The sequence below is a fragment of the Coffea eugenioides genome, chromosome 6 (genome assembly GCF_003713205.1).
Source record: "Coffea eugenioides isolate CCC68of chromosome 6, Ceug_1.0, whole genome shotgun sequence".
NCBI lineage: Eukaryota > Viridiplantae > Streptophyta > Magnoliopsida > Gentianales > Rubiaceae > Coffea > Coffea eugenioides.
In genome coordinates, this window is record NC_040040.1 from 3,737,586 (window position 1) to 3,762,501 (window position 24,916).

The window sequence follows — 24,916 nt, forward strand, 5'->3', positions numbered from 1 at the left end:
CCTGCTGTAATTAAGTAAAAAAAGGTTTTTTGCATTTGGATCCCTGGTGAATGGTATTAACATCTAATAATCTATATCATTCCATCATAGATAAACCTTGTTTTAAATTTTGAATAATATTTACTACAATTATTATTGTATGAAAAAGGTAATTGTAACATTTCATTAAACCTGTTGGATCTCTATTGTTACTGATAATATTATAAAATGAGCTCAATCATACGATACAGCCCGACCTTAGCTCAGTTGGTAGAGCGGAGGACTGTAGTGGTACATCCAAAGCCATCCTTAGGTCGCTGGTTCGAATCCGGCAGGTCGGAAATTTTCTAATTTTTTTCAATTTTTGAGCAAAAAACCACGCTTTTGTTTCTAGTTGTGCTTCTTGTTTTGGCCATTCGAAATCTTTCTCTATTTTTATGGTATGGTAGCCAATTACTCTTTTCATCTTATTGTTAACGTTATGTTTCATTTTTTGGATATCCTAATACAAGTCATCTTTTAAAAATTAAATATTAATTTCCCTATTTTGCCATTCAAAAGGTAGACATTTCACATACCATTGGAATCTTCAAAAATTTAAAATCTAAGTATTGTAGTTTCATCCCACATTACCATAATGGCACACTCTCTACATAAGTTGGTTTGTAATTATGAGACGGAAGGAGCATCATCTCAATCAATATAATTTGTCGTTTTTGTGGTCATAGTTACTTGAAATTAAAATCCATTCTGCATATGTCATTCTTCTACCAGCTAGTAAATAAAGCAAATCTAATAAAATCGGAATATACAGTCTCAAACCTCAATCCTGCCATGCAGTCTCTCGTACATATATTGATTCTAGACATTGCAGATTACGCATGAAGAGACTAGTTCTAACTTTTAACACCACCGTCATGATTCTTGCCCCCTGAATATATTTCATCTCATGATAGACACGGAATACTACGAAAGAGGAGTGGCTGATTCATCGCGAAAGGAGAGTAGTCTGGCTATTTCTGTTGATCTCCGACGAGTTAGTGTGACTAAAAGGCGGCACAGCAGTTGCAGCTGCAGCTGCAGGGGTCCATAATTGAGCATTTTTCACCTTTGATATACTAGCCAGGACTTCCAATGGCGTCACGTTTCCGACCACCGTCACCTTTTTTGCCGCGAAGTCTATGTTGAAAGACGACACCCCTGTTACAACAGCCACCAAATTCCTGTTCATGTCATGTCTTCGACTTTCATCAATACTGGAATAGCCGCAGAAGATAGATAAATAAAAGAAAGAACAACCGCGCGTCTCACAAGATGCTTCCGTGAGGACTACACAACTTGCTAGTTCTACAATTTAGGGCCTTTAGTCAAGGAGCTCAAATATGGATTTTGGAACCTCAGTTTAGCCCGAATGTGAGTAAAATCAGTTTAATTATGTTAGGCCTAATTGTCCTGTCTTTTGGATTGTTAATTTGATCTTTGCTCCTCAGTTTGCTCGTCTAATTCATGAAAATTGGACAGAATAGACACCACGAAAAGGAGGGGGTGAAAAACGAAACATCCTAAACTCTCACTTTCCAAGTCATGGCTGTTGTTTACTGATTTGATCAACTGTAACTTTCGCGTAATCTTGAACAAAATCAGTACAAATACTCGGTACATATAACAATATGTCCTTTTATGCCCGGGTGGAATTTGACTGAATTCGGATGTTATGATTTCTGGAACTGTTGGGCTTTAGGCAAATTGAAGCCCGTGAAACAAAAACAACAACAACAACAACAACATGTTGTTGGGTAGTAGTTGGTCAGGGAGCAGGTGGTGACCACATAAACATGCACATCTAATGATTCATAAATCAAGACAGAGACCAAGTAACCACCCAACACTAACAGCCAGCCAGTTGATCAGTCATTATTGTGAAGATGATCAAAAGGTTTTAAGTTCAATATTTGAGTGACCCCCTTTTTTCTTTTTTCTTTTTTCTTTTTTCTTTTTTCTTTTTTCTTTTTTCTCTTTTGTGTGTGTGTGTTTTTTTTTTAATTTTTTAAATTTTTAAATTTTGGCTCATCTTTGGTTGCGAATTAAAAAAGAACCATGAAATGAAAACTGGAAAAAGAGAAAGAGAAATTGAACCCACAAAAAAAAAAGGGATAATTACGTAACAGTGAAATGGATATATATATATGTATATATGTATGTATGTGTACCTTCCATTCTGGAGATATGTTTCCTCATTTTTCTCTCGCATCCTCTGCAATGCAGCGAAACTCTAAGAACTACCACCTGCAATTTGCAAACAAAATGCATTTACAGATCGTACCCCACACAACCCCAGAACAACATGATCACTACCAATCCATAGTAAGGAGTTTAATAAGAGGACCACCGAGTCCCCACCCCAACCCACGCACACAGGTTCCTTACCATTTCCTTTCGATGTACTAATACTAGTAGTGTATTTACAAGTATAATAATAAGCAAGGGCGCCCCCCCAAGTTCTAAATATTTATTTGTTTTTTCTTCTTAACATTTTAAAAGTTTTAAAAAAAGTTCTTATGTAGTATCTTTTGCTATTTACCCCAAAAAAATTCTTAAAATTTTTTATGCTAGCTGATTCATAAGTCTATATGTAAATTAAATTTTCTGGTTTTATACCTGATAATAAGGAAGCCTTCTTTGTTCTAATTCGGCAAAATTTTTGCTTCTTCCAATAGCATGCCAGTAGTAATATTTGTTACTAGTAATGAATGAACTCTACATGGATATGATGAACTACTAAGGATTTAACAGCAGCAGTCAAAACATGCACTAAACTGGTGCTACTAGTACAGAAAGTATAGAGCAAAGGAGATTGTGGATTCGGAGGAGGAGGAACCTGGTCCGGGGAGCGAGACTTGGATTGGTCATCTTTTTGCAGGGCCTTGCTATTATTATCATCACTATTACTGGGCTTGGAATGATTAACGGGAGGTTCCGCTTCCACCACTGGGGGCAGCAATTTGTTGAGAGGATCAAAATCTTCCGTAATGAGGTTGAAGAAAGAAGCCTGATCACTCAACAAGTACCGGGAGGAGCCAGGTGGGCTGATAAAGTCACCTGCTGGAGCCTTAGTGGAACTGCAACTCCAGCTTTTCCGATTTCCAAAACTACTACTACTACTAGTACTACTACGGAAATCACTGGGCTCGTGGACAGAAGAAGCAGGTTTGATGGAGCCGCTGCTCTTTTTCTTTTCCTCATCATTTGGAGATGGCGGCTTTATAGCTGCGGAGCTGCTTCTGTTGCTGTTGTTCATCTTGAACTTCTTCTTTGTATTAGTGCTCTTGCCGTGGGATTTTTCGTTTCTTGGCTTTGAGGAGCTGCTCATGGCACTCAGAGTACCATTCTTGTTTTGATGATGAGGGTAAGGAGTTTGTTGGTGGGAATGGGATGAGGGCTTAGGGTTGATGGGCGTCTGAGAAGAGCAAGAAGGGACATGAGGGAGAGTTCTGCTGCTGCTGCCGCCGCCGCCGCCGCCGCCGCCAAATCTTCTAGGATCTCTGATGATTGGATTATAACGATCGATTGCTCGGCCGCTGCCGCCGAGATGAATTGTGGATGAGGAGGAGGGATCGTCCATGCTCAGGCAGGAAATGGAAGTTGCAGCATGGGATGCGCAGAATATATCAATTCCTTTCATCTTTTATTTAGTAAGCTGTAGTAGTATTAAAAAAAGTGATGATGGAGAGGAGTTGTTGTTGATGGATGGATAATTATTGGTATGGGAATCTGCATTTCAACTTTTGAAGAGAGGGTGAGACTGACAGAGATAAAAAGAAAGAGTAGGCAAAGAAGATGCTAGCTCATTATTTGTTGCTTCATCATCAAGGACTCTCTTAATTAGGCTGAAGAAGTGGTGGAACAAATGAGGATAGATAGATAGATAGAGAGAGAGAGAGAGAGAGAGAGGCAGTGATATATTGTAGGAAGTGGAAGAAATGAGGACAACAGGACTACAGCAGCAGCACCTCTTCGGCTCTTCATCAAATTAATAAATTAAGGAGTTGGAATTTGATTGTACTGCTACTGTTTACCCTTATCAACACATGCAGGTATCCAATCCATTAAAAAAGAGAATAGTGAGGGAGCAGGACCACCCTCAGATTCTTCCCTTCCAATTCCATGTGGTAGTAAAATTTACCAATTACGTACGTACAATTTTCCCGGTTAAAGGTGATGCCGAAAACATCAAGAGTTCCAATGGTTGTATGGCATTTTCAAGATAAATGTAAATGTACTCCTCCACATTCACATTCACATGCGCTAACCAAGGAAGGAATAGTAGGATGGATTCTACGTTTGTTAATCAATCGCCATTGGTAAGTTAGTGCAAAACCCAATTGATCCCGGTGGTCGAGGAGACGACACTCTCCCTGCAAAGATTCAGGGGCCGTTCCCCTCCTACCAAGTAACAATTAACAAACAACTATGCCTTTGGCTTTGGCCTCGTTACAAATAGAATCTATGTACTACTAGTAAGCAACCTTAACAACTGTACTGTGAGCCCCTTGGGGTTGGCTCAGATAGATAGTTTTGGGTAGTCTAGTTAGATCTCGAAGTCGTGTGATCGAGTCACCTTTCTATCACTTGTGTTGTGTATCCTTAGGGATGGGGTGCACAGGTGCAGAAAGATTAGTCTGATAAAACTGGGATACTCTCTGTGTCTCTGTATTGAAAGAAAAAAAACAACTATACTCTATATATATATATATATCTATCTATCTATGTATATGCCCGTTCCAAGTTCCAATCAAAATTTTCTCTGACTTGAGTACAGCATCCCCTGTCCTACGGATTTTAAGACTCAACTGCATGGGCCATCATGAGACAGCAACTGAGCATCACCAGACAGACAGCGCAACGGTTAGCTCTAGCTGGTAAATGGTAGTAATACCACTACTACTACTGCTATGTCCAAAGGACAGACGCATAAAAATGTGTTTTCAATGCTGCTGCTGCTGCTACTGTCTTCCAAATCCCACCAATGAAATGAATGAATGAAGCTTGAAGAGAAAGGAAAACGTTGCAAATGAACCGAACATCATCTCGTGTTTTACCTGCGCATGCGTTATCATATATACATGCTCCATCTGCTCGTTGGCCAAAAGAGCACGCGAATCAAATTATTAACTCTCCGAGCCATTCGAACATGGCACCTGCGCGTACAATTTCGAATTTACACCTCTCTTCTTATTACTGGCTTGCGTGATTTTGTCGGTCGGTCCATTCTTTTTCTTTTACACTTGCAACCAAAAAAATACATAAATAAATGAAAACCTTTTCTGCCTTAATTTTCCTTCGACCGCCTCTTAAAAGCTGATGGGAATCAGATGCCTGGGGTTGGGGTTGGGGTTGGGGTGGGGGGGGGGGGGTTTTTGCTTTCCATCAAACCCCAGTTATCCTCCCGCTACTCGAACCCAAGACGATTCCGTCTCTAAGTTTTCTTGCCTTTCCTTCTTCAGAAGTCAGAACCCCCTTCTGTTCTCTGCAACTTTTATGGGATTCAGAAAGCGGGCCACAAACAGCATGGCTAATTATTCGGGCGCAACGGATCCTCTGTACCACAACCCTGTCTCGCACCCTATCCCACCCCTCATAAACTTGCCAAGTGTCCTTTTATTAACCCAATCCTGAAACAACCCAACTCGAACCATGTTTAATTATTTAACCGATTAATCGGGGTGAGAAACTTAATCACACAAAACCAAAATCCATTAAACTAAAAACCCAAAAAACAAAATTAAAGATTAAACAAGGCACAAAAAAAAACCCCACAAGGCCACGATTCTGGTTTCCCATCAGATTTCACTCCTCCTCAAAAGCTTCCGTCACAAAATTCACTCATCAGCTCATCAGAGATCACTCACAATTCAAATGCCTGGTGGCATGATTTCGGCTGATGATCATATGCTATGTCCTTCGTCACGAAGTCGAAGGAAATCTGATGGTGGAATCGTGCGCCGTGTGAAAGCACAAAAATCACCGTTCTTAACCGAGACTCAGGTTGTGCTCCATCTTGGAACCTTGTGGGGTTAGGAGTAAAGCATCCCAAGGTTAGCGCATCTCTAATAGCGTGGAGAAACATTGGGAACCCCAATTTCGTGGTCATTCTCCGGAGCCCTTTCTTCAGGTTATGAGTGATCAATGGGCAATTGGACGAAGCTCCCCACCTGTTCGATCAAATGCCTAGGCGTCATGAATCATTTTTTTCGTAGGTTTTTCTTGCCTTTGTTTTCCCGCAGTTTTGTTTGCCCATTATTCTGTCATTCGGATTTATTGTGACTCCTTTCTGAAATCTGTTCTCAAATTATAGCTGTCATAGCCTTTAACTCTGATGGTTGGTTGATATTCACTTATATAACGATGTGCAGCAGATTAGTGAATTGAGTTGAATGATGAAGTTGATGATGTGGTCTACTTAGCTGATCTCTGTGTTGTTTCTATAATTCTTACATGTAGTTAAGTGCGATCTGCTATGCCAAAGAGGTTTTAGAGGAAAACGGGACATGATTGTTTTGGTGAGGACATGCTTTAGCCAAGGGAAACTGATATACCAGCTTTGTTTCTAGTCTTTGTTGTACTTCCCCTGGTTACATATATCGTGAGGGGAAAATGGAGCGAGTCAACAAAAAAAAAAGAGAGGGTTAGTTTGCTTACTCAACAGGCAGCTGAAGAAAGTTAAGGTCTGAATTATAGGAGCAATTCTATTATCATTTAAACAGATAGAGCAAAAATATTAAATAGGAGTAATGCATCTGTTTGAAACATTTCAGCAAAGATTTTGTTTGCCAGTTCTTAAGCTGCTTGATTGATGAATCTAAATGGTGTATTCTGGGCCTAGTCATTCATGAAAGTTTATGGATAAATTTTTTTCTTTTATTTTACAGATGCTATTTCGGTATGAAGATTTTGTGAAGTCCTTTCACTATGAAGTTTTCAACATGTCTCCAAGAGGTCTTATAAATTGTGGAAACAGGTATTTCTTCAAAATTTTTCCTGCTTTTCTTGTGCTTTTACATATCAATAGCTCTAGAAAAATTTTATATATATAGGAAATGTACAGACTCTTAATGCAATAATGTACTGAAACAAATTTCATAGGATTTTTTATTATTTGTCAAGTATATTCAAGATTTCTTTCATTTTACTGTGCAGTTGTTATGCCAATGCTGTATTGCAGTGTCTGACCTGCACAAAGCCTCTCCTTCTGTTTCTGCTTCAGAGATTGCATTCTAGAGCTTGTTACGATTGGTTTGATTTACAATGTCTTGCTTTTGCATTCTAGAGACTTCCGAAGTAAATTCTGCTTCAGAGATTGCATTCTAGGGGTTCATGTTATTTCGATCCACTACTATTACTGAATAAGGGGTTGGCATGCTTCCCTTCAATGTTCGCGTGTTTTAAGCATATATTGTTGCAGTATCTTTGAGAGAGACTAGAGCTATGCAGACTCAAGTTAATTGTGTGTGAGATCGTTAGCCTTTTGCTTTGATTGTAAGATGATAAGTGAAATCCCAAATATCTGGGAAGGTGTTGTGGATATTCCCCTGGTCTGATTAAGTGCAGCTAAGATGTTATTTCGTGTCAAAGTTGAAAATTATTGGCTTTGGTCTCCATGGATTGCTTTTGTGGCTTTAAAACATAACGTTGTGGTTTGATTCCGCAATTCTAGTTCATTATGTCCTGCACGTCAATATAAATTTTGTATAGCAATTTTTTCATTCTAGTTCATTTTCTCTACGACTTTTAGCATTATTTGAATTTTGGCAGCATAATCATCAATTTCATTGTGCTCAAACCTCAGAAAGAGGAAAACAAAAAATGGAATGTGTATAAAAATCTATGATCCCTCTTCTACAAGGGAACAGAAAGAAAAGAGTGGATAGATTCCGAGGTGTATAAATGTATAACTTCACACCATCCAAGATTTTTGCCCTGATCATTCATGTTTAGCAACTTGTTGATCACTATCATCATTATTTCCCAGTTCTTGTGCCTACAAAAAACAAATGCTAAGTTAGCAAATGTATTGAATTATAAGTGTAACTTATCAAACTAATATATGCAGAAAACTCTTCACAGTGCATACAGTGCATTATTCCTGATCCCATATACATATACCAACCCTAAATACATCAAATTTGGATGATCTGATTATGAAAAGCAGGAAAAGGTTATTGTCAGCTGTGATTAAAATATCACTATCATTGAGTTCACTATCACAAAAAAATTCATCCTTCATTGAGCTTCAACGTGCAAAAAGTGCATTATTCCTGATCCCATATAGATATACCGTATGCACAGAAAAAGGTTATTGTCAACAGTTTTTTCGTTCGGTAGATCAACTTGCACCAGATTATCAAAGTCATCTTTTACAGAATTGTTCACTCCACTTGACTTTTCTACATGTAAAATATAAAAACACCCCTACATTTCATTTTAATCATAGTTTGATAGCAAGGGAGTGATAGTGAACTCAATGAAGGATGAATATTTTTGTCTAGCTCAAATAATAAAAAATGTCAACGGAAGTGCCAATAATAACTCCTAATTTCATATCCAGAATAATAACTCCTGATTATGAATGATGAATATAAGATTAAGTAATTAATCAAGATTTTTTCTTACTTGGACAAAACTCATTGACGCTGCTGGTGTGCTATTGAACTTGAAGACATCAAATCATAGCCTTGGTAGAAGTTAGGGTCCAACGTCTGCCCAAAAAATAAGAAATAGAAGACATCCTTCATTATAAAAATAGCTATATACTTGTAAAAGTATAATACTATAAAAAATTAATATAAATAAGAAACAACACAAATTAAAAGCATAATATTTGCTTACTTGCAATAATTGTGTCATGTTTTTAGGATTTCGCCTATTGTAAATGTCTTCTATTGGAATTCCAAATTCCTGATATAATTAAAGAGAGACGACCACAAATTAAAAATTTCATTGAAAAAATATATCGTTAATGTAGTTTAGTCATCTAAAGAATAAATTATTCAAATAAAAATTTAAAATAAATTACATATCTACTATGCTATACAAGACAAAAATGACGAATAACTATACCTGCTGGGGTGGTAATTCTCGAACAAAACCTTGAATTGTAGCAGAATCCATACTTGAATGAACAACATTATTTCCAAATTCCTACAATCATTTTTATCCAAATTATAAATAAAGATCCTAATACTATTTCTATACTCATCATTCATCAGACAACTAAGGGACCCAAAAAAAAAAGTAATAGTCAAACAATCAAAAACCATTGTTCACATAAACTAAATAAATTGTCTAACCTGTAATTTTTTCGATGAAGACTTCTCTTTCACCTTGTACTTGCGTTTCTTAGTAGCCATTTCCAGTGCACTTCTTGGCCTCTTGCTCGACTTGTAGGTGACTTTTTCTTTCACTTTGATGCCTTTTATTTTATTATAGGCAACTTCAGATGGATTAGTGTCAACATCTTGATACGCACTACAATTTTCTTCAATACGCACTTCTTTCATTTTCTTTTTCCCTTGACAACATGCATCCATTTGTTCTGACATTTTCCAAAATCCATCTTTAACCAAAAAGATTTAAAAAAAAAGAAAAAGAAAAAGTCATACTTAATCAATACTAGGCCAGACGCTGGCGTTTCTTGGGGAATGATTTGCCGAATATAACTTTCGCCGAATCAATACCATGTTGCTTTTCATACCACTTTGGTGATTCTATATTTACTATTCTTCTTATTAACCAAACTCTTAATTGTTTTTGTAATAGTTAAAAGCCTGGATAGAAGCGGCACATAAATAACGCAATTCGTTGCATATGAAGAGTACTTATTTGAAGGAAAATTCACCTACGTACCTTGCTCCGTTGAAGACTAGCTTTAGTTTAGGAGAAAAGGCTTCAGTTAGGAAAATTCACCTACGTCCCTTGCTCCGTGAATATTTCGTCAAAGCTGAATGGTGAAGATGATGAACTCGGACAGCCCTGCTGCGTTGCGATGAAGGTTTTGAGAAGGATACCAATCTGATGGGAAACCAGAATCGTGGCCTGCTGCGTTGAATTGCACTTTGTTGTCCTGCCCGAATTTTGTGACGGAAGCTTTTCAGGAGGAGTGAAATCTGATGGGAAACCAGAATCGTGGCCTTGTGGGGTTTTTTTTTGTGCCTTGTTTAATCTTTAATTTTGTTTTTTGGGTTTTTAGTTTAATGGATTTTGGTTTTGTGTGATTAAGTTTCTCACCCCGATTAATCGGTTAAATAATTAAACATGGTTCGAGTTGGGTTGTTTCAGGATTGGGTTAATAAAAGGACACTTGGCAAGTTTATGAGGGGTGGGATAGGGTGTGAGACAGGGTTGTGGTACAGAGGATCCGTTGCGCCCGAATAATTAGCCATGCTATTTCTCCTTCATAAACATCATGTTATTGAATCTTAAGAAAACAAAAAAAGAATTAAAACATGATGTTTATGTAAGAGAAATAGCAATATAATAAAAAGTGGGACAGAGAGTGGCACAGGATGTGGGACAGAAATCCGTTGCGGAGAGAAATGTTGCCCCCCGAATAACGCAATAACATGATGTTTATGAAGGAGAAATAGCAATATAATAAAAAGTGGGACAGAGAGTGGCACAAGGTTATGGGACAGAAGATCCGTTGCGATTTCTCTCTGTGTCTTTCGAGCTTTACTTTTGATCCGAAAAGAAAACGAATTGGGTGCTCGATCTTTTGGCCTGCACTACAAAGCGGATTCCCTTTATAAATAGTAATACTAACCTTAGGAGCACCGCCTTCGCTTCTTGCAACTTCTTCGGTTCTCCCTTCCTTCCTTCCTTCCTTCACATATTTCCTGTCTCCCCCCAATACAAAATAAAATAAAATAAAAATAAAAATGCCGGGCATATATACCTGATATAACTGTAGGGTTCAAGCGAAATAATATAATAGTTTTGGATCATTGTGCAATTCACTCTTTTGTTTCCTCCTCCTTTACGGAAAAAGATCGATCTTCTTTTCCTTTTCCTCTTCTTTAATGTCTATCCTCATGTTCTACTCTTCAGCTTCTTCAGACCCCACCCCTTTTTTTTTCCTTCTTTGTCAAAAAAAATAAATAAAGACTCCTGTTCACTTTCTTCTGATACGGCTTGCTTTCTTTTTTAAATATAATTTTTGCCTTCTTTCCTTTTCTTGCTGATAAACGTCCTCAAGTTTCGACACCACCATCATCTTTGTACTCGGCCTTCTTCTGGCGGAAGGTCTTCAATCAAGGGAAAGAGGCTAAAACGAAGAGAAATAAAGATTTTTTTTTTTTAGAAAAGAAAGCAAGAACCAAGAACCAGGAATTTTTTTTCCAGCCATTCCAAGAAAATCTTAGCTATCGATTATTTCCTTTTCACGTAAATCCGAGAAAATGATATATAACTTGCCGAATTCAACATCGTCTGTATACAAAACCAACCACTTTGTGAAAAAAAAAAAAAAAAATTGCTCGAAGCTACCTTCAAAAAGGTGCAGCTAACATCGGTGTACAAAGGTACGTAATCTACCCAGGAAAATCAAGATTTAGGATCAAAAAGAATGGAGACATCTGCCTAATGATGGAGCTAAAAAATTTGTAAGCTATAAACGTTTCTTTTGGGGAACAATAACTACTTTGAAGAGGTAGGTCAATGCATCACTCATGGAATAGACAACATGCACAACCAGCTTCCAGTCTCTATACATACTAGTTCTGAAGTTCTCATTTGTTTCCTTTTCCTTCGTCTTCATTCAAGATGCGATTCCGAAAATCACTCACCATCTTAGGAAGCCCTTCGCGGAGGGATATTTTGGGCTCCCAGTTCAGAAGTTCCTTTGCTTTGCTAATATCGGGCTTTCTCTTATGAGGGTCATCAGCTGTGTTAGGTTTAAATGCAATGGTTGCGCTTGAATCAATTGTTTCTTTTACAACCTGCATTTGAAGAAGAAATCAATCTAAAACATTTTAGACCAAATCCAGGGACGACCCACTCCTCGTGACAATAGGACCTGTAGCAACTGAGAATTCCAGCATGACAAACCTGAGCAAGCTCTAACATGGTGAATTCTCCAGGATTGCCCAAGTTGAATGGTCCCACGTGCTCACTTTCCATCAATGCCACCAAACCATCAACCTGACATTAGGACAACATCTAAGCTTGAGCATGCCCAGCTATAATTACCATCATATTGCCTTTTTTTGGCTCTGATATGCAGCAGATGTTGCAATTTCAAGTTCATTTTACGGATATACACACAACAATTCAGTCAGGTAAAAGTAGGCTACATTAAGGGGGGAGGGGGCTGGGGGAACCAAAAAAAAAACTTGTACAAGTGGCATTCAGGTATTGAAAACTCACCATAATTTGAGTAGCTAGGCAGCAATGTGCTAACATTGCACTACGCTCCTATGGATGCAGGTCTAAGCAAGAAAATAGTAAGAACTACTAATCCCATCAATAATCTAACACGATGCCTAGAGATAGCTTATCATCCATAATCCATAATGCATCAATTCACGATACATAGGAAGCAAAGAAAACTAAGAGGCAAAAGATATAGTTAACTTCTTAGTTTAATCTATTATTTCATAGACGAATAAAATTTACAGGAGAAAGACAAAAAAATGCTTGATTCAAAATGTTCCACAAACCATACAGGGTAATGATAGCCATGGAACTTCATGGGAGTATAAAAATGCAATATTGCATAGTTCCAAGACAATCACATAAAAACAAACACACACACACACACACACACACACACACAAATACACCAAGTGATACATAACTTTACTTTTGCTCCTTGTGAAACAGCCAGACAAGATAGTATACAAAACAAGCATGTCAAATCATAAAAAAAAAAAAAAATTTCTCCAAAAATACAGAGATGACCTACCAAGTCAGATACGAATTGGAAGCTTCGCGTCTGCTTCCCATCACCATACACTGTTAGTGGCTGTTTACGAATTGCCTAAATAAGATAACAATAGCCGTCAGAAAAAATAGCGATGTTAACATTAGATTTACGATTCATCACAAGATCTACACCCAAATAGGCCAAAATCTGGTTGCAAAATTTGGGGCATCACAATTCAAAAATGATGAGAAACCTGTGCAACAAAGTTGCTAACAACACGTCCATCATCTAGACACATTCGAGGCCCATATGTGTTGAATATACGTGCAATGCGCACCTGTAAAATGTAATAATCAAAAAAATGAGTCAGTACAAGCATTGCTAGGGAAGTCCTGCTTGACCTTACAGAAAAATGTAAAGAAAAAAGGAAAAAAAATACATATGCTTAGGTGAAGAGTCCTGTACTAAAAAAAACTTGATGCTTCAAGCAAGATCAGCATGAAGGTGTTCAATGAATGACAAACCACTTGGATAGGCACAATAATGGCTTTGCTAAAATAGAACACGCTCAACTCCATCCAATTTATCAAATCATTTGCTTATTCTTCATGTACTCTTGAAGCTAGATTTATGGTTTGTGAACTACATTGCTAAAGCAGACAAAAACAATCAACCTCATCTTCTTTCTATACTTCCACAAATTTTAGAATTGTGCAAGCAGGTCGAAAAAAATTCTCCAGGAACTGTAATCCACAAGCACCAATATGGATGTGGCAAACATAAAATTACCACTCAATCATGATTTGGAATGTCGGTTTTCAACAGCAAAGATTATTAGTCCATAATCTCTATTACCTGCAAAGTGTTTAGAAGCTTTCCTCCTAGCCATTATATTGCATTCATGGCAAAAAAAGATGAGGCTTATTAAAACCATTTGCCATGTTGGAACCATAATCGAAAACAGCTACAGGGACATTTTTAAAGTTGAACAGGTGCTATGAAAAAGAATTAAAAGCAAACATGACGAACATTAAGTTCAACAGAACATAGACAATAGAAGCAATAAAAGTAAACAGCTAACCAACATCCAGTATCTAAATTGTTCACAAATTAAACTCAGTGCTAAACAAAAACTTTGATGTTGACACACACCTCAACTTCTGCACCACGATGATAATCCATAGTCAATGTTTCAGCAGTACGTTTCCCTTCATCGTAGCAGCTTCGAACACCTGAACATTTTGTTAAAATCATCAGGTTTGATACCATAGTAATGAAACAAACACCAGAAAATATAACTTCTCTCTGCTTGCCTATTGGATTCACATGTCCCCAGTACGTCTCCTTCTGTGGATGCTCAAGAGGGTCTCCATAAACCTCGCTGGTACTCGTTAGTAGAAACCTTGCACCAATTCTCTTGGCCAGGCCCAACATATTAAGTGTACCCATCACATTTGTCTTGTAAAGAAAAGTTAAAGATCTCAAACCAACCCAAACTCAACAATTAATAATTTCTACTCCAAAAAGTTTCAGCGAACAACGCATGAACCAGAGGGAATACATCCGCACACAAATAAAATGTCTCAACCATCCCGAGTACTCCGCACAGAAAATAACCATAACTACTATCACAGCTCTACAAGTACCACAACGGCAGCAAACTGATCAACAGAGCAAGATACAGATAAATGAACGGACATTCAAAGAATACAAAACATCACATCATGGTAGCATAATCAACAGAATCTGGATAACAACTAAAACTGGAAAAGGATATGATAGTTTTGACAGGGTTATACTTGTAATGAACAGGGGAGGCAGGGCAGGCCAAATGGTAGATCTGATCCACCTCCAACAGGATGGGCTCAACAACATCATGCCTAATCAGCTCAAACCGTGTGTTCCCGAAATGATGCTTCACATTATCTCTCCTCCCGGTAAAGAAATTATCGATCACGATCACCTCATCCCCTCTGTCTAATAACTTATCCACCAAGTGACTCCCCACGAACCCGGCCCCGCCCGTCACCACCACCCTCATCCTTCTCCTCCCTAATCCCACCGGCACTCTCCCGGTCCCCTTGTTGAGGTGGCTCTGCTTTACACCTGGGGTGGTGGCCAAGGATGTAGACCACGACCCAGAAGTACGTTCAGATTCGTGATCCACAGAGGAGACGAGTGGATGAGGACGGGCCGAAGGAGAAGAGGAGGGATTGAGGAGGGAGAGGCTGGGCTGGAGGATGAAAAATGTGGAACCAATAAGGATGCCAACCAGGATGAAGAGGAGTCTTTGTTCCTTGAGAAGGTAACTGAGAGATCTAGGGAGAGATCTGGGGTGTTTGAGGGATTTGGGAGAATATGGGGGACTCTGTCCGCTGGGCATCTCCTCATCTCTCCTGTGATTTGTGCTTGATTGCTTGTGTAATTGTTTCATGGCCGCCCACCACTCCTCCTCCCTTCACTCGGACCTTCTTCTTTCTTTTTATTGTTTCTGCAACCGAAGCTCTGATATATTCAACAAATGTAACCGTAGAATTTCAATCCTACAAAGAAAACTGGGAAAAATTTTCAGATCATATGGAGACGCGAAGAAGTTGATCGGAGAATTGTAACCGAGGATTGGACTTGTCTCTTGTGGTGTGTAACTTGATGATGAAATGATGAGAAACAAAAAGAGAGATGAGAGGGTGCAGTGAAGTTAGTTACTGGAACTCGGTGCAATTGACTTTTCTACACTAATTTCGGCTTTCCAGACAGGCCCCGACTCTGATCCTGGGGTGGGCTCCGACTATGGGCCCTCGCCATAAGTTGTCAGATCCAGGAACGAACGTGGATGGTCTCATGAGCCATCAAGCAATGCACGATAACCCAAAAGGACCGACCCAGTTTTGTTTCTTTAGTCCACCTTGACTGTGCCTATATGTGTTTTGTTGAAAACCAAAGGGTTATCTTAGGTAGAGTCTGGTGTCTGTTTCAATAGGATGATGTACAAAATGAAATCACTTCTTCATAGCAAATTCATGTTTTGCAATGGAATTGTGTGCTTAATATTCACGTTGGAAAAAATTGAGATCTTTGCTATGATTTTTCTGATATCCTACAAGTTTGAATGATCAGAACACAATGGGAAGTAGTTTTCTATCGTCGTCGTAATACAAGAATTGCGATAGTTTTTTTTTTTTTTTTTTTGGGTTTAATAGATAATGAGCCATCCATAAACCACAAATTTTCTTTTATATATTGGCAAGTTAAATAAAAAATGAAGCAAAAATATTCCCTCTTCTTTGATTCCACTTTCTTGGAGCCTATTATCAGACAATGTGCTTCCCGACCCCTTTTTCAAGGGAAGCAAGGCCGAGCTGAGCTAAATAGGCTACCTTGGATTAAATGTCTTTGCTATTGGTGTAAGAAAGATTTAACCAGGAGGAAGCAAGGCACGGTGCCTGGGACAATCTGGTCCTTGCAACAATCCATAAGAAAGATTAAATCAGGCCCAACTCAGGAGTCCAGATGGTAATGCTGCATGAGGCTTGCGTTGACGAGAGCAAAAGGAGAGCGACCACAGTGGGAGTCGAACCCACGACCTTCTGATCCGAAGTCAGACGCGCTAATCCACTGCGCTATGCGGTCAATCTGGACGTGATCCCTCTCAGGAATTGTATTAGGGAAAACAGATGCGAAGCAGCTGCCACGCGTAGCGCGAACGTTTGTCGATGATCGATTATTATTAGATTAGATAATAAACCAGAAGCATTTTTAACTCGTAAGATAATTGTCGTGTATAAGCTAATTCATAGATTTACATACCGTGCAAATTTTGTTCGAAGCATTCACATGAGGTTCGTCACGCTTTTATTCAAAACTTGAATGGAAACACGACTAATCGAATTCAACATATTTGTTCGATCGGTACGAGTTTCAATTTCCTTACGCTATTTCCCCGACTGACTTGCCAGGTTTCAAGTTAAACCACGCTGTTGCTTGGGTTGGAAGTTTCTTGTAGTCAATTATGGCATTTCAAACCCAATGTGCAGGCGTTTGTCATGCGGAAAAAAAAAAAAAAAAAAAAAGAGGAATTACAGTCGGACAACCTTTCAAAGTAATAGGATGCTCCAAAATGTGGTGGTATAATTTTTTAAGAGTGCAACAATACAAATGTTTTCTTTTTCATGAGAGAGTCCGATGTTAATTTGCAGTTGATAATATAACATAATAATGTTTAGATTGCAGCCGACAGTAAACATAACAGGAGCTAGAACTTTTTTTTTTTTTTTACTTTAAAAAACAAAGTGGTAATTGCCAAAAACAACGAAGAAGAAGCCTTCTTGAATTTGCGGAGAGTTTAGCAGATTAATAAGTAAAGCTTGAATTTGAGGAAAGTTTTTTTTTTTTGGTCGAAACTACTTCTTCTCAGTCGTTTTCACTTTTCGCTTTCTCAACGTACTTGTGTGTCTATTATACTGTACGGTGCTTGTCATCACGAGTGACAGCAGAAGCCCGTTGTCGTTGTCGTTGTCAATGGCGCATCTTGGCATTAGTTGACCAAATTAAGCTAGTTTACAAATGTTAAGGTTGAGTTATGACGATTCTTCTAATTCAAATGTTAAGGTTGAGTTATGACGATTCTTCTAATTCGTGCTTGCTTGTTCGTGCTTCTCAAGAAGACAGCGATTAGATTTTGCATGATGACGTAAGGGGGCAGCCGCCAACTTGTGTGTGTGGAGTGGAGGAGATCCCAAGTGCTTTTACTTTTCGTTATTAACGTGTTTCAGCTATTGAATCATTTGGAGATTGAATCATCTCAACTGACAGCGGTATGAATAGGCGACAAATAAAAGGTATCAGTCAAAGAAGACGAGACACGTGGATTCCCCGTTGACGTCATGCCTCTGAAATGGAGAGTTTTTTCATTTTTCACTCGCTACGGAGCATGATATAATTAATGGCTTTAACGAATTGCGTAGGTCGTGAGATATCTATCAATCGGCTGACGTCATAGCACTCGTTAGAAGGTTGACCGGAAATTCCCACCTTTTAAGGACGACTGCGACTTAATCGATTTAGTTCTATTAGTATTAGCTCGCTCTCATTGCATTATTGATGCAAATTATGCAATGATGTCAGCAAGATAGGGCAGCAGTCCAAAGGTACACCCTCTCTCTCTCCGAGTCTTTATCTTTATATAAACCCCAAGCAACTTAATTAGTTAAAGGAACATTTGCTAGCAAGCCACAGCTGGGTTTGGGTATCAGACAAACACTCTGCTCCCTCCTGAAAGAAAATTCCGCTCACCCCATTTTTGACATCTCTTCTTCTCTTGCCTGTCTTTTCGCCCGGACGTTAAAACGAAAACAGAACTTGGGATTCCTGTAACTAACTACTCCTTTTGCAACTTACCATCATGCCCAGGAAACCAATGAGAACTGTGTTTTCTTCTCCAACAGCATCAAAGCCCTCTGCTTCGCCTTCGCCGACTCCAACGCGGCCGAGTTTTTCCGAGTCCGTAATGGACCGAACCCTTGAATTAGCCGGACCGGTGATCGCGAAATGGAGCCCGGACACCGCCCCCTTTGCCAGTGCCAGGGTGGTGGTCACTTCACTCTTCCCCGACAACCGTGGAGAAGCCAAACACTTGATCAAGTGCGTCAACAACTTGCAGAAAGCCATGCACCTCCTCCTCACCGAAAATCCTACCTCCCCAAAACTCGCCAGCGCCCAAAACCTCATGCAGACCGCCATGAAGACACTCCAGAGAGAATTCTACCAGCTACTGTCCATGAACCGGGCTTATTTGGATCCTGAATCCGTCTCCTCCTGCTCCACCCGCACCTCCATTCACTCCACCTCCGATTCTGATTCCGATTCCGACGACGACGACGAGGCGGCTGATTCCATCGTCCAAGTCGAAGACGCCTCGAGTCTAGTCATGGCGGATCTCAGACTGATTGCGGAGTGCATGATATCTTCTGGCTACGCCAAAGAGTGCGTCAAAATCTACAATATTATTCGAAAATCCATCATTGACGAAGGTATGTATAGACTTGGGGTCGAGAAATTTAGCTCGTCGAGTATTCACAATATGGATTGGGAGGTTTTGGATGACAGAATTAAGAAGTGGCTGGATGCTGTGAAGGTCTCGGTCAAGACTCTGTTCAATGGGGAAAGAATCCTCTCCGATCACGTTTTCGCCGCTTCGGAATCCATTAGGGAATCATGCTTTACGGAAATCTCAAGAGAAGGAGCCATGATTCTCTTTGGATTCCCCGAAAGTGTTGTCAGAAATAGCAAGAAATCTCCCGAAAAGGCGATCCGCGTGCTCGATATGTACACCGCCATTGCCACTCACTGGCCGGACATCAAGTCCATTTTCTCCTCCGAGTCATCCTCAACCGTCCGGTCTCAGGCCATCACGTCCCTGATAAAAATGGGCCAATACGTGAGGACGGCCTTGGCGGAATTCGAATCCGCGATCCTGAAGGAGCGTTCAAAATCAACTGTAGCGGGCGGTGCCGTACATCATTTGACCATCGACTCCATGAATTACCTCTCTCTTCTTGCCGACTACAGCAACCCACTTTCGGATATCTTAGCCGATTCTCCGCCTCCACCTGCGTCGACGTCGACCTTGCTGGAGTCCTACTCTAGTCTCTCCGACTCCGGAGAGTCTCCGGCGCCCACAATATCTCTCCGATTTGCTTGGCTCATCCTGTTGCTCCTGGCCAAACTCGACGGCAAGGCGAAGCTGTACAAGGACGCGTCCCTTTCGTACCTCTTCCTAGCAAACAATTTCCAATACGTCATCACTAAGGTCCGTACATCCAACCTCAAATACCTCCTGGGTGACGACTGGCTGCCAAAGCAGGAAGTCAAAGTCAGACAGTTTGCGGCCAACTACCAACGGCTGGCATGGGGCCACGTCATCGAGTCGCTGCCCGAGGTTCCCGCTATTTCTTTGACCCCAGAGGAAGCCAGGGAATGTTTCAAGAGATTCAATGCGTCGTTCGAGCAGGCGCACGATAAGCAGTCTGCGTGCGTCATACCAGATAGTAAGCTCCGGGACGATATAAAAGTGGATTTAAGCAGGAGGATATTGCCAGTGTACCGGGAATTTTACAACAAGCACGAAGCCGTAACAGTGGGGAGTGAGAGAAATTTGGGGTCCATTGTTAGATTTAGCCCTGAAGATGTGGGACATTGCCTTTCGGACTTGTTTTTTGGAAACGTCGGGTCTGGGAGTTCTTCTTCATCGTCTCTCCGGTCTCCTCCTTCCCACACGCGGTCAAAAAAATTTTACACCAGTTTTGTAGGTCTCACAACACGATACGCACTTTCTTTTTTTGGTTCTCCTACAATCAAGTTTTGAATTTTGTTACAAGTGGTGTTGTAAAGATGCCCTGAGATAAAACTTAACCTGTCATGACTCCTATATATATAGTGAGAAAAAGTTTATAATTACTTAAATTTTTGAAAATTTATTTTGTTGTCTCTAAAGTGAATGCATTTCGCGCAACATAAATTTGTATACGAGGGAGTCAAACTGTGTTCCTCGTACGCATGCGAAGTGGGTGTTCAGACCAGGCATGCATGATGTGATTGACGTGACTTATTTCATTAAGATAATAAATAGTTTCGAATCCTGCCAAGAATAACCTATGCGCACAGACCAGTAACATCTCGCCTAATATAAATGGCTCTGTTTCGATTCTGTTGTTTTTTAAAAATTAGCTTTTCAAGTATTATAAAAATATTTTAAAAGATACTTTAAAAAAAATCTAAATTTTTTTTAATATTTAAAATATATTTTGAAAACTCTTATACTCTTAAAAAATTCCGAAAACGCCTAAAGGAACGGTTTCAAAGGTTGACCATTGGAAAGGAAAGAGATCCACGGAAACAGCCAAAAATCAGGACGCAAAGCTATGCCATGACGTAATACGCAATTAAGCATTTGTATGAGTTGACATTGTGACCATATTTTGGATTCTTCATTTGCGGTCATAATAATGTATTAAACGGCGTGCGCAGCTTTTGACGATCTATTCTTTAACGGCGCCTCATGACGTCTCCCAAAAAGGCAAAAAAAAACCCTCACACGGACAATTTAGCCGTTGAATCGCGTTTCATTCCAGACATAAAAGGAAAAACCAACATTAACAAATCAACTCGAGAGCTTTAATAATACACATCGAATAGTCCAACTAGCTAAGACGATAGAATTCTGCCTAAAGAAATACTCCATCTTACAAGAAGTGGGGGAAAAATCAAGAGGGCAATTAGAGAAAGACTGACATTGTTCTTCTAGACTTCTGCAGGGAATTAAACACGAGAGGCATTCATTATCCAGGCGTCTGTCTGTGTATGTGGCTATGTGCTTTTGTGTGTGTGTGTGTGTGTATACACTGTTATGAGCATGGCTGAGCAACAGCTGACTGGTCAGGAGGTCTGTGTATGTGCTGCCATCCGGTGCAGTGCTGGATATAATGTTTAAGTGCATCACTTGGAGGTTCAACTGTCCAACTAGGATAGTATTCACTAGGATGAAATGTGTTACTTTCATGGGATTGCGTCAATAAGCCTGCCTGAGTTCCACAGACGAACAAGTCTCCTTCTGATTTGATACAGCCAGTATTTGCCTCTGCTCTGTCAGCTGCCTGTTTGTTATTATTAAACAAAAACAACCAGATGGTAAAAGACCTCATGGTAGGGACAATACAGGAAAACAATTCAATTCCTTAAGCAAATCACAAAAAAAAAAAAAAGGAAAGGAAAGAGCCAAATTACTGCGAGAAATTTCTCAGTGAGACAAATTACAAGCAACTATGAATACTTTGAAAGAAAAATATTGTCCCTAAAAGTATAAGATACCCTATAACATGATATTCTGTCTCTCACTCCTGTATCCTGTCCAAAAGGGGCATTTTTGTTTCATCAAAAAGGGGGGTAAAGGAAAAAGAGTTTCCTTTAAATTGGTTTGGCGTTAGTCTGCCAAAAACATTTGTAAACAGAGATGATGTGTATCTATTAGGAATAACATCAAAAAGCGGATTATGTTGGATCACTACAAGTCACCAGTGTAAAAGTCCTATAGAGCATCTAGTGTTTAAGACAAACCATAATGATTCGGCCAAAATAAACAACTCAACCCATAGCGGCAACTGAGATCCCCAGTCTGGTCTTTTGTGCAACCAATTAGCAATGCAACACATCCAGCAATGTGACAAATCTAACAGAAAAACAACCTGAACATCTCTTTGCAAGGATCAGCATTTTCATTCTTCGAACTGCCATCTTGCATACATACACATAGATACACACGAACAAATAGCATGGATTCATTTATGCTCAGTTAATGTTGGATTATTTACCTTTTCGGAGAGGTACTTAAAAGCCACCTTTTTCTCTCCTGCTTCGTATATATTGCACTGCGAATATATCTGCATAGTAGAATAAAACAGCAGTAACAATTCTGCCCGCAATAGCAAAATAACTACATCTTTCATGTCATTGAAGACAAAAATAAAATGACAACGTGAATAAGCACATTGCTGATTTCATGATACCTCAGATTCTACACTCGCACAAATAGCATAGATTCCCCAGTTTCTGGTGTAATTATTGTATAGATGTACTTTCGCAAACCTAACGCGAGGATGCCGCTGTCGGGTCCCATCAAAAAAACAATGGTGAATGGTAGCGCGCATACATCTGTCACCAGTGTGAGAAGGGTCTCCCCCAATAAGAATAGTTTTGTTATGCTTTGAGAAGTGGCACCTGAATGTAGAAACACAAGGTTAATGATGTGGCCAGAAGATGAGAAATAATCGCTAATCCAGACTATTAAGCCTCACCGAGAAATAGTAATATCAGTGCTCTCCCTGGTTATATCTATTAAACCATCATCAAAGTCGGAAAGGCTGCATCGATCAATCCAAATGTGCTTTGAATTTGGTTTAATTTGAATTGCATCCACATCAGGTCCTCTGCCCCCTTCAAACTCCAGATTGCAGATAATGACATGTTCACATTCCTTCAACCTCAAACCCTTTCCCACGAGCTTTATCCTTTGGCCACGACCATCAATGGTTTTATAAGATGAGACGTTCAAGTAGGATTTGAGCTCAATTATGCCTGAAACCTCAAAGACGATCCAGAGAGCTTCTTTTCTACGACATCCATCACGAAGTGATCCTGGCCCATCATCTACCATCACAAACAACGAAGTCATAATCTAGGCACTACAGTAGCATTTAAGTTTCACAAAATGCCATTGTTATATAGCCCAATAAAGTTTCACTCCTTGAATATGATAAACATTGTGCTTCTTTCGGCGCAAAGCACGAGAATAGTAATAAACAGAAGATAATCAAGAGAAAAGCATCGAAGCAATTTCTTGCTTTCAACAACTAGATTGACCTTTACAATCTTTAAACAGCAAATGCCACTATAATGTCCCCAAGAATGGAACTAGGGGGTCCATGGAAGGAGCATAAGGCAGTTGCAAATCTAAGAAATTGCCACCCTCAAAATTTGAAAGTTTTCAAAATGTATTTCATAAATTAAGACTTTTGCTACCCCGAAAACTTCATAATCTCTTATGTTTGACCCCAGAACCCGTATGTGCATCAAGTTTGCTCCCTCAGTGCAAATGTTCTGGAGCTGTCCACAACGGCCCCTAAGTTGAGAACCCATTCACGCAAGTTAGGAGAAATGTTTCTCAACTGGGAACATTTCATAATCTGTCTACCGCTATTATAGTACGCAAAAAAAAAAGAAAAGGAAATCAAGTCTTTATAAAGGCGGTCTCTCAAATAAGCACAGCTAATTCTCACAGAAGTACACTATCACAACAGTGAAACGCGAATAAATTAAGTTTCTATGATGAAGCTAAATCACAGACAGATTGGAGCCATTTTCAAGAATTGGCACGAATCATGAAAAAAGTTTAAAAAATCTGATTCATCAGTAGCATATCGTGTCAGAGATTGACTAACAATTATTTCCAACACAGAAAACCCAAACAAAAAATGGATTACCCAATAAATATCACTAAACAACAAGTGTTTGGGACACAAAAAGCGGACAATCCACTCGCAACTTAGCCAGCCTTATAGTAGTACAAAGTAGAAACAGAAGGAAGTACAGTAGCAGTAGAAAAGACTATTGCAAGAGACTGAAGAGGGGAAATACACACCGGCAAGAGTGGTGACGTGGTAGAGAGGGCCGTGAAGGCCGCCAATGGCTAAGCGGCCAAAACCTTCGGCTTGGGCAGCGAGAGCTCGCAAGGCGGAGTCCACGTGGGTGTACGGCAAACACAATCCCATAGCCAAGTTGTTGGTGGCTGTGGAAGTGGTTGACGTGGGAACTGAGGGCTGTTGATAGGGATATTTGTAAGGAGGAGGAGGTGTTTGGGTTTCTGTTTGTGGAATTGGCGGGTTATTTGTAGCAGTATTTGTATTGGGTTGGTGCTTCTTCTTGTGCCGTCCGATGCAGTAACGCACCTGCTGGTTCCCCATCTCTCTGATAAGTTTCTGCAGTTGCAGATTTTCTTCCTTTCTTCTTTTTTGTTGGGGTGTGTATTACTATTAAATGGCAATTGATCAGAGAGTTATAATAATGACAGTACCTGAAAATTTAAAACTGAAAGATATATGTTTCATTACTCCCATCACCTTCACTCCTCAACCCCCGGGCTTTATGACAGTGAAACCGACCGACACTGTTTTCCCTTTCTATCTTCCTCTTTTTTCTTTTTCTTTTTTTTTTTAATGAAAAAAGATTCTTCTCCTCAGATTCATTCTTCGACAGTATTGGAATCCGTGTCCGTGGTTTGGATACTTTTGACGTGGCCCAAGTCTCTAGCACTAAAATGATCTGGGCCAGTGGATTTTGTGCAGCGCTTAGACCCAGATCTGTCCATCTATAAGTTTTGTCTTTATGCGGCCTGCTTACCCCTTGATTTGGCAAAAATAATCTGTTTCAAACCCATGTATTGGAAATATCTTTTCTATTTTATCTCTC

At 39.6% G+C, this 24,916-nt stretch overlaps 5 protein-coding genes, 1 long non-coding RNA gene and 2 other non-coding genes across 9 annotated transcripts; 3 read left to right on the forward strand and 5 right to left on the reverse strand.

Annotated features, from left to right (window-relative positions):
- Positions 1-231: 231 nt before the first annotated feature.
- On the forward strand, positions 232-320 carry TRNAY-GUA. The gene is given in 2 exon segments: positions 232-268; positions 285-320. It is a non-coding gene; the product is annotated as a tRNA-Tyr (tRNA).
- A 369-nt stretch (positions 321-689) lies between these two features.
- Positions 690-3,933, reverse strand: LOC113776364 (protein SODIUM POTASSIUM ROOT DEFECTIVE 1-like). Of its 2 annotated transcripts, none has more exons than XM_027321506.1 (3): positions 2,858-3,931; positions 2,190-2,265; positions 690-1,179 (listed from the first exon to the last, which is right to left on the reverse strand). In XM_027321506.1, the coding sequence occupies exons 1-3, from the start codon at positions 3,659-3,661 to the stop codon at positions 968-970; spliced, it is 1,092 nt and encodes a 363-aa protein (XP_027177307.1). In that variant the 5' UTR covers positions 3,662-3,931; the 3' UTR covers positions 690-967. The 2 variants fall into 2 exon arrangements, with proteins under 2 accessions (XP_027177307.1, XP_027177308.1); XM_027321507.1 differs by having other exon boundaries at positions 1,119-1,202; positions 2,858-3,933.
- A 1,702-nt stretch (positions 3,934-5,635) lies between these two features.
- Positions 5,636-7,635, forward strand: LOC113775614. Its single transcript, XR_003468908.1, has 3 exons — positions 5,636-6,232; positions 6,909-6,997; positions 7,177-7,635. It is a non-coding gene; the product is annotated as an uncharacterized LOC113775614 (long non-coding RNA).
- A 184-nt stretch (positions 7,636-7,819) lies between these two features.
- LOC113773037 lies at positions 7,820-9,559 on the reverse strand. Its single transcript, XM_027317557.1, has 5 exons — positions 9,327-9,559; positions 9,097-9,177; positions 8,866-8,934; positions 8,650-8,735; positions 7,820-8,017 (listed from the first exon to the last, which is right to left on the reverse strand). The coding sequence occupies exons 1-4, from the start codon at positions 9,534-9,536 to the stop codon at positions 8,661-8,663; spliced, it is 435 nt and encodes a 144-aa protein (XP_027173358.1). The 5' UTR covers positions 9,537-9,559; the 3' UTR covers positions 7,820-8,017; positions 8,650-8,660.
- Positions 9,560-11,392: 1,833 nt separating this feature from the next.
- Positions 11,393-15,578, reverse strand: LOC113774962 (UDP-glucuronic acid decarboxylase 1). The gene is made up of 7 exons (XM_027319633.1): positions 14,676-15,578; positions 14,212-14,359; positions 14,051-14,130; positions 13,152-13,235; positions 12,938-13,012; positions 12,082-12,174; positions 11,393-11,972 (listed from the first exon to the last, which is right to left on the reverse strand). The coding sequence occupies exons 1-7, from the start codon at positions 15,330-15,332 to the stop codon at positions 11,763-11,765; spliced, it is 1,347 nt and encodes a 448-aa protein (XP_027175434.1). The 5' UTR covers positions 15,333-15,578; the 3' UTR covers positions 11,393-11,762.
- Positions 15,579-16,454: 876 nt separating this feature from the next.
- Positions 16,455-16,528, reverse strand: TRNAR-UCG. The gene has a single exon. It is a non-coding gene; the product is annotated as a tRNA-Arg (tRNA).
- Positions 16,529-18,181: 1,653 nt separating this feature from the next.
- On the forward strand, positions 18,182-20,290 carry LOC113776036 (exocyst complex component EXO70H1-like). Its single transcript, XM_027321098.1, has one exon. It carries the CDS (start codon positions 18,300-18,302, stop codon positions 20,259-20,261), a length of 1,962 nt encoding a protein of 653 aa, XP_027176899.1. The 5' UTR covers positions 18,182-18,299; the 3' UTR covers positions 20,262-20,290.
- Positions 20,291-20,998: 708 nt separating this feature from the next.
- On the reverse strand, positions 20,999-24,580 carry LOC113775187 (probable pectate lyase 4). Its single transcript, XM_027319957.1, has 5 exons — positions 24,090-24,580; positions 22,747-23,098; positions 22,459-22,669; positions 22,264-22,332; positions 20,999-21,549 (listed from the first exon to the last, which is right to left on the reverse strand). The coding sequence occupies exons 1-5, from the start codon at positions 24,409-24,411 to the stop codon at positions 21,301-21,303; spliced, it is 1,203 nt and encodes a 400-aa protein (XP_027175758.1). The 5' UTR covers positions 24,412-24,580; the 3' UTR covers positions 20,999-21,300.
- Positions 24,581-24,916: the final 336 nt, after the last annotated feature.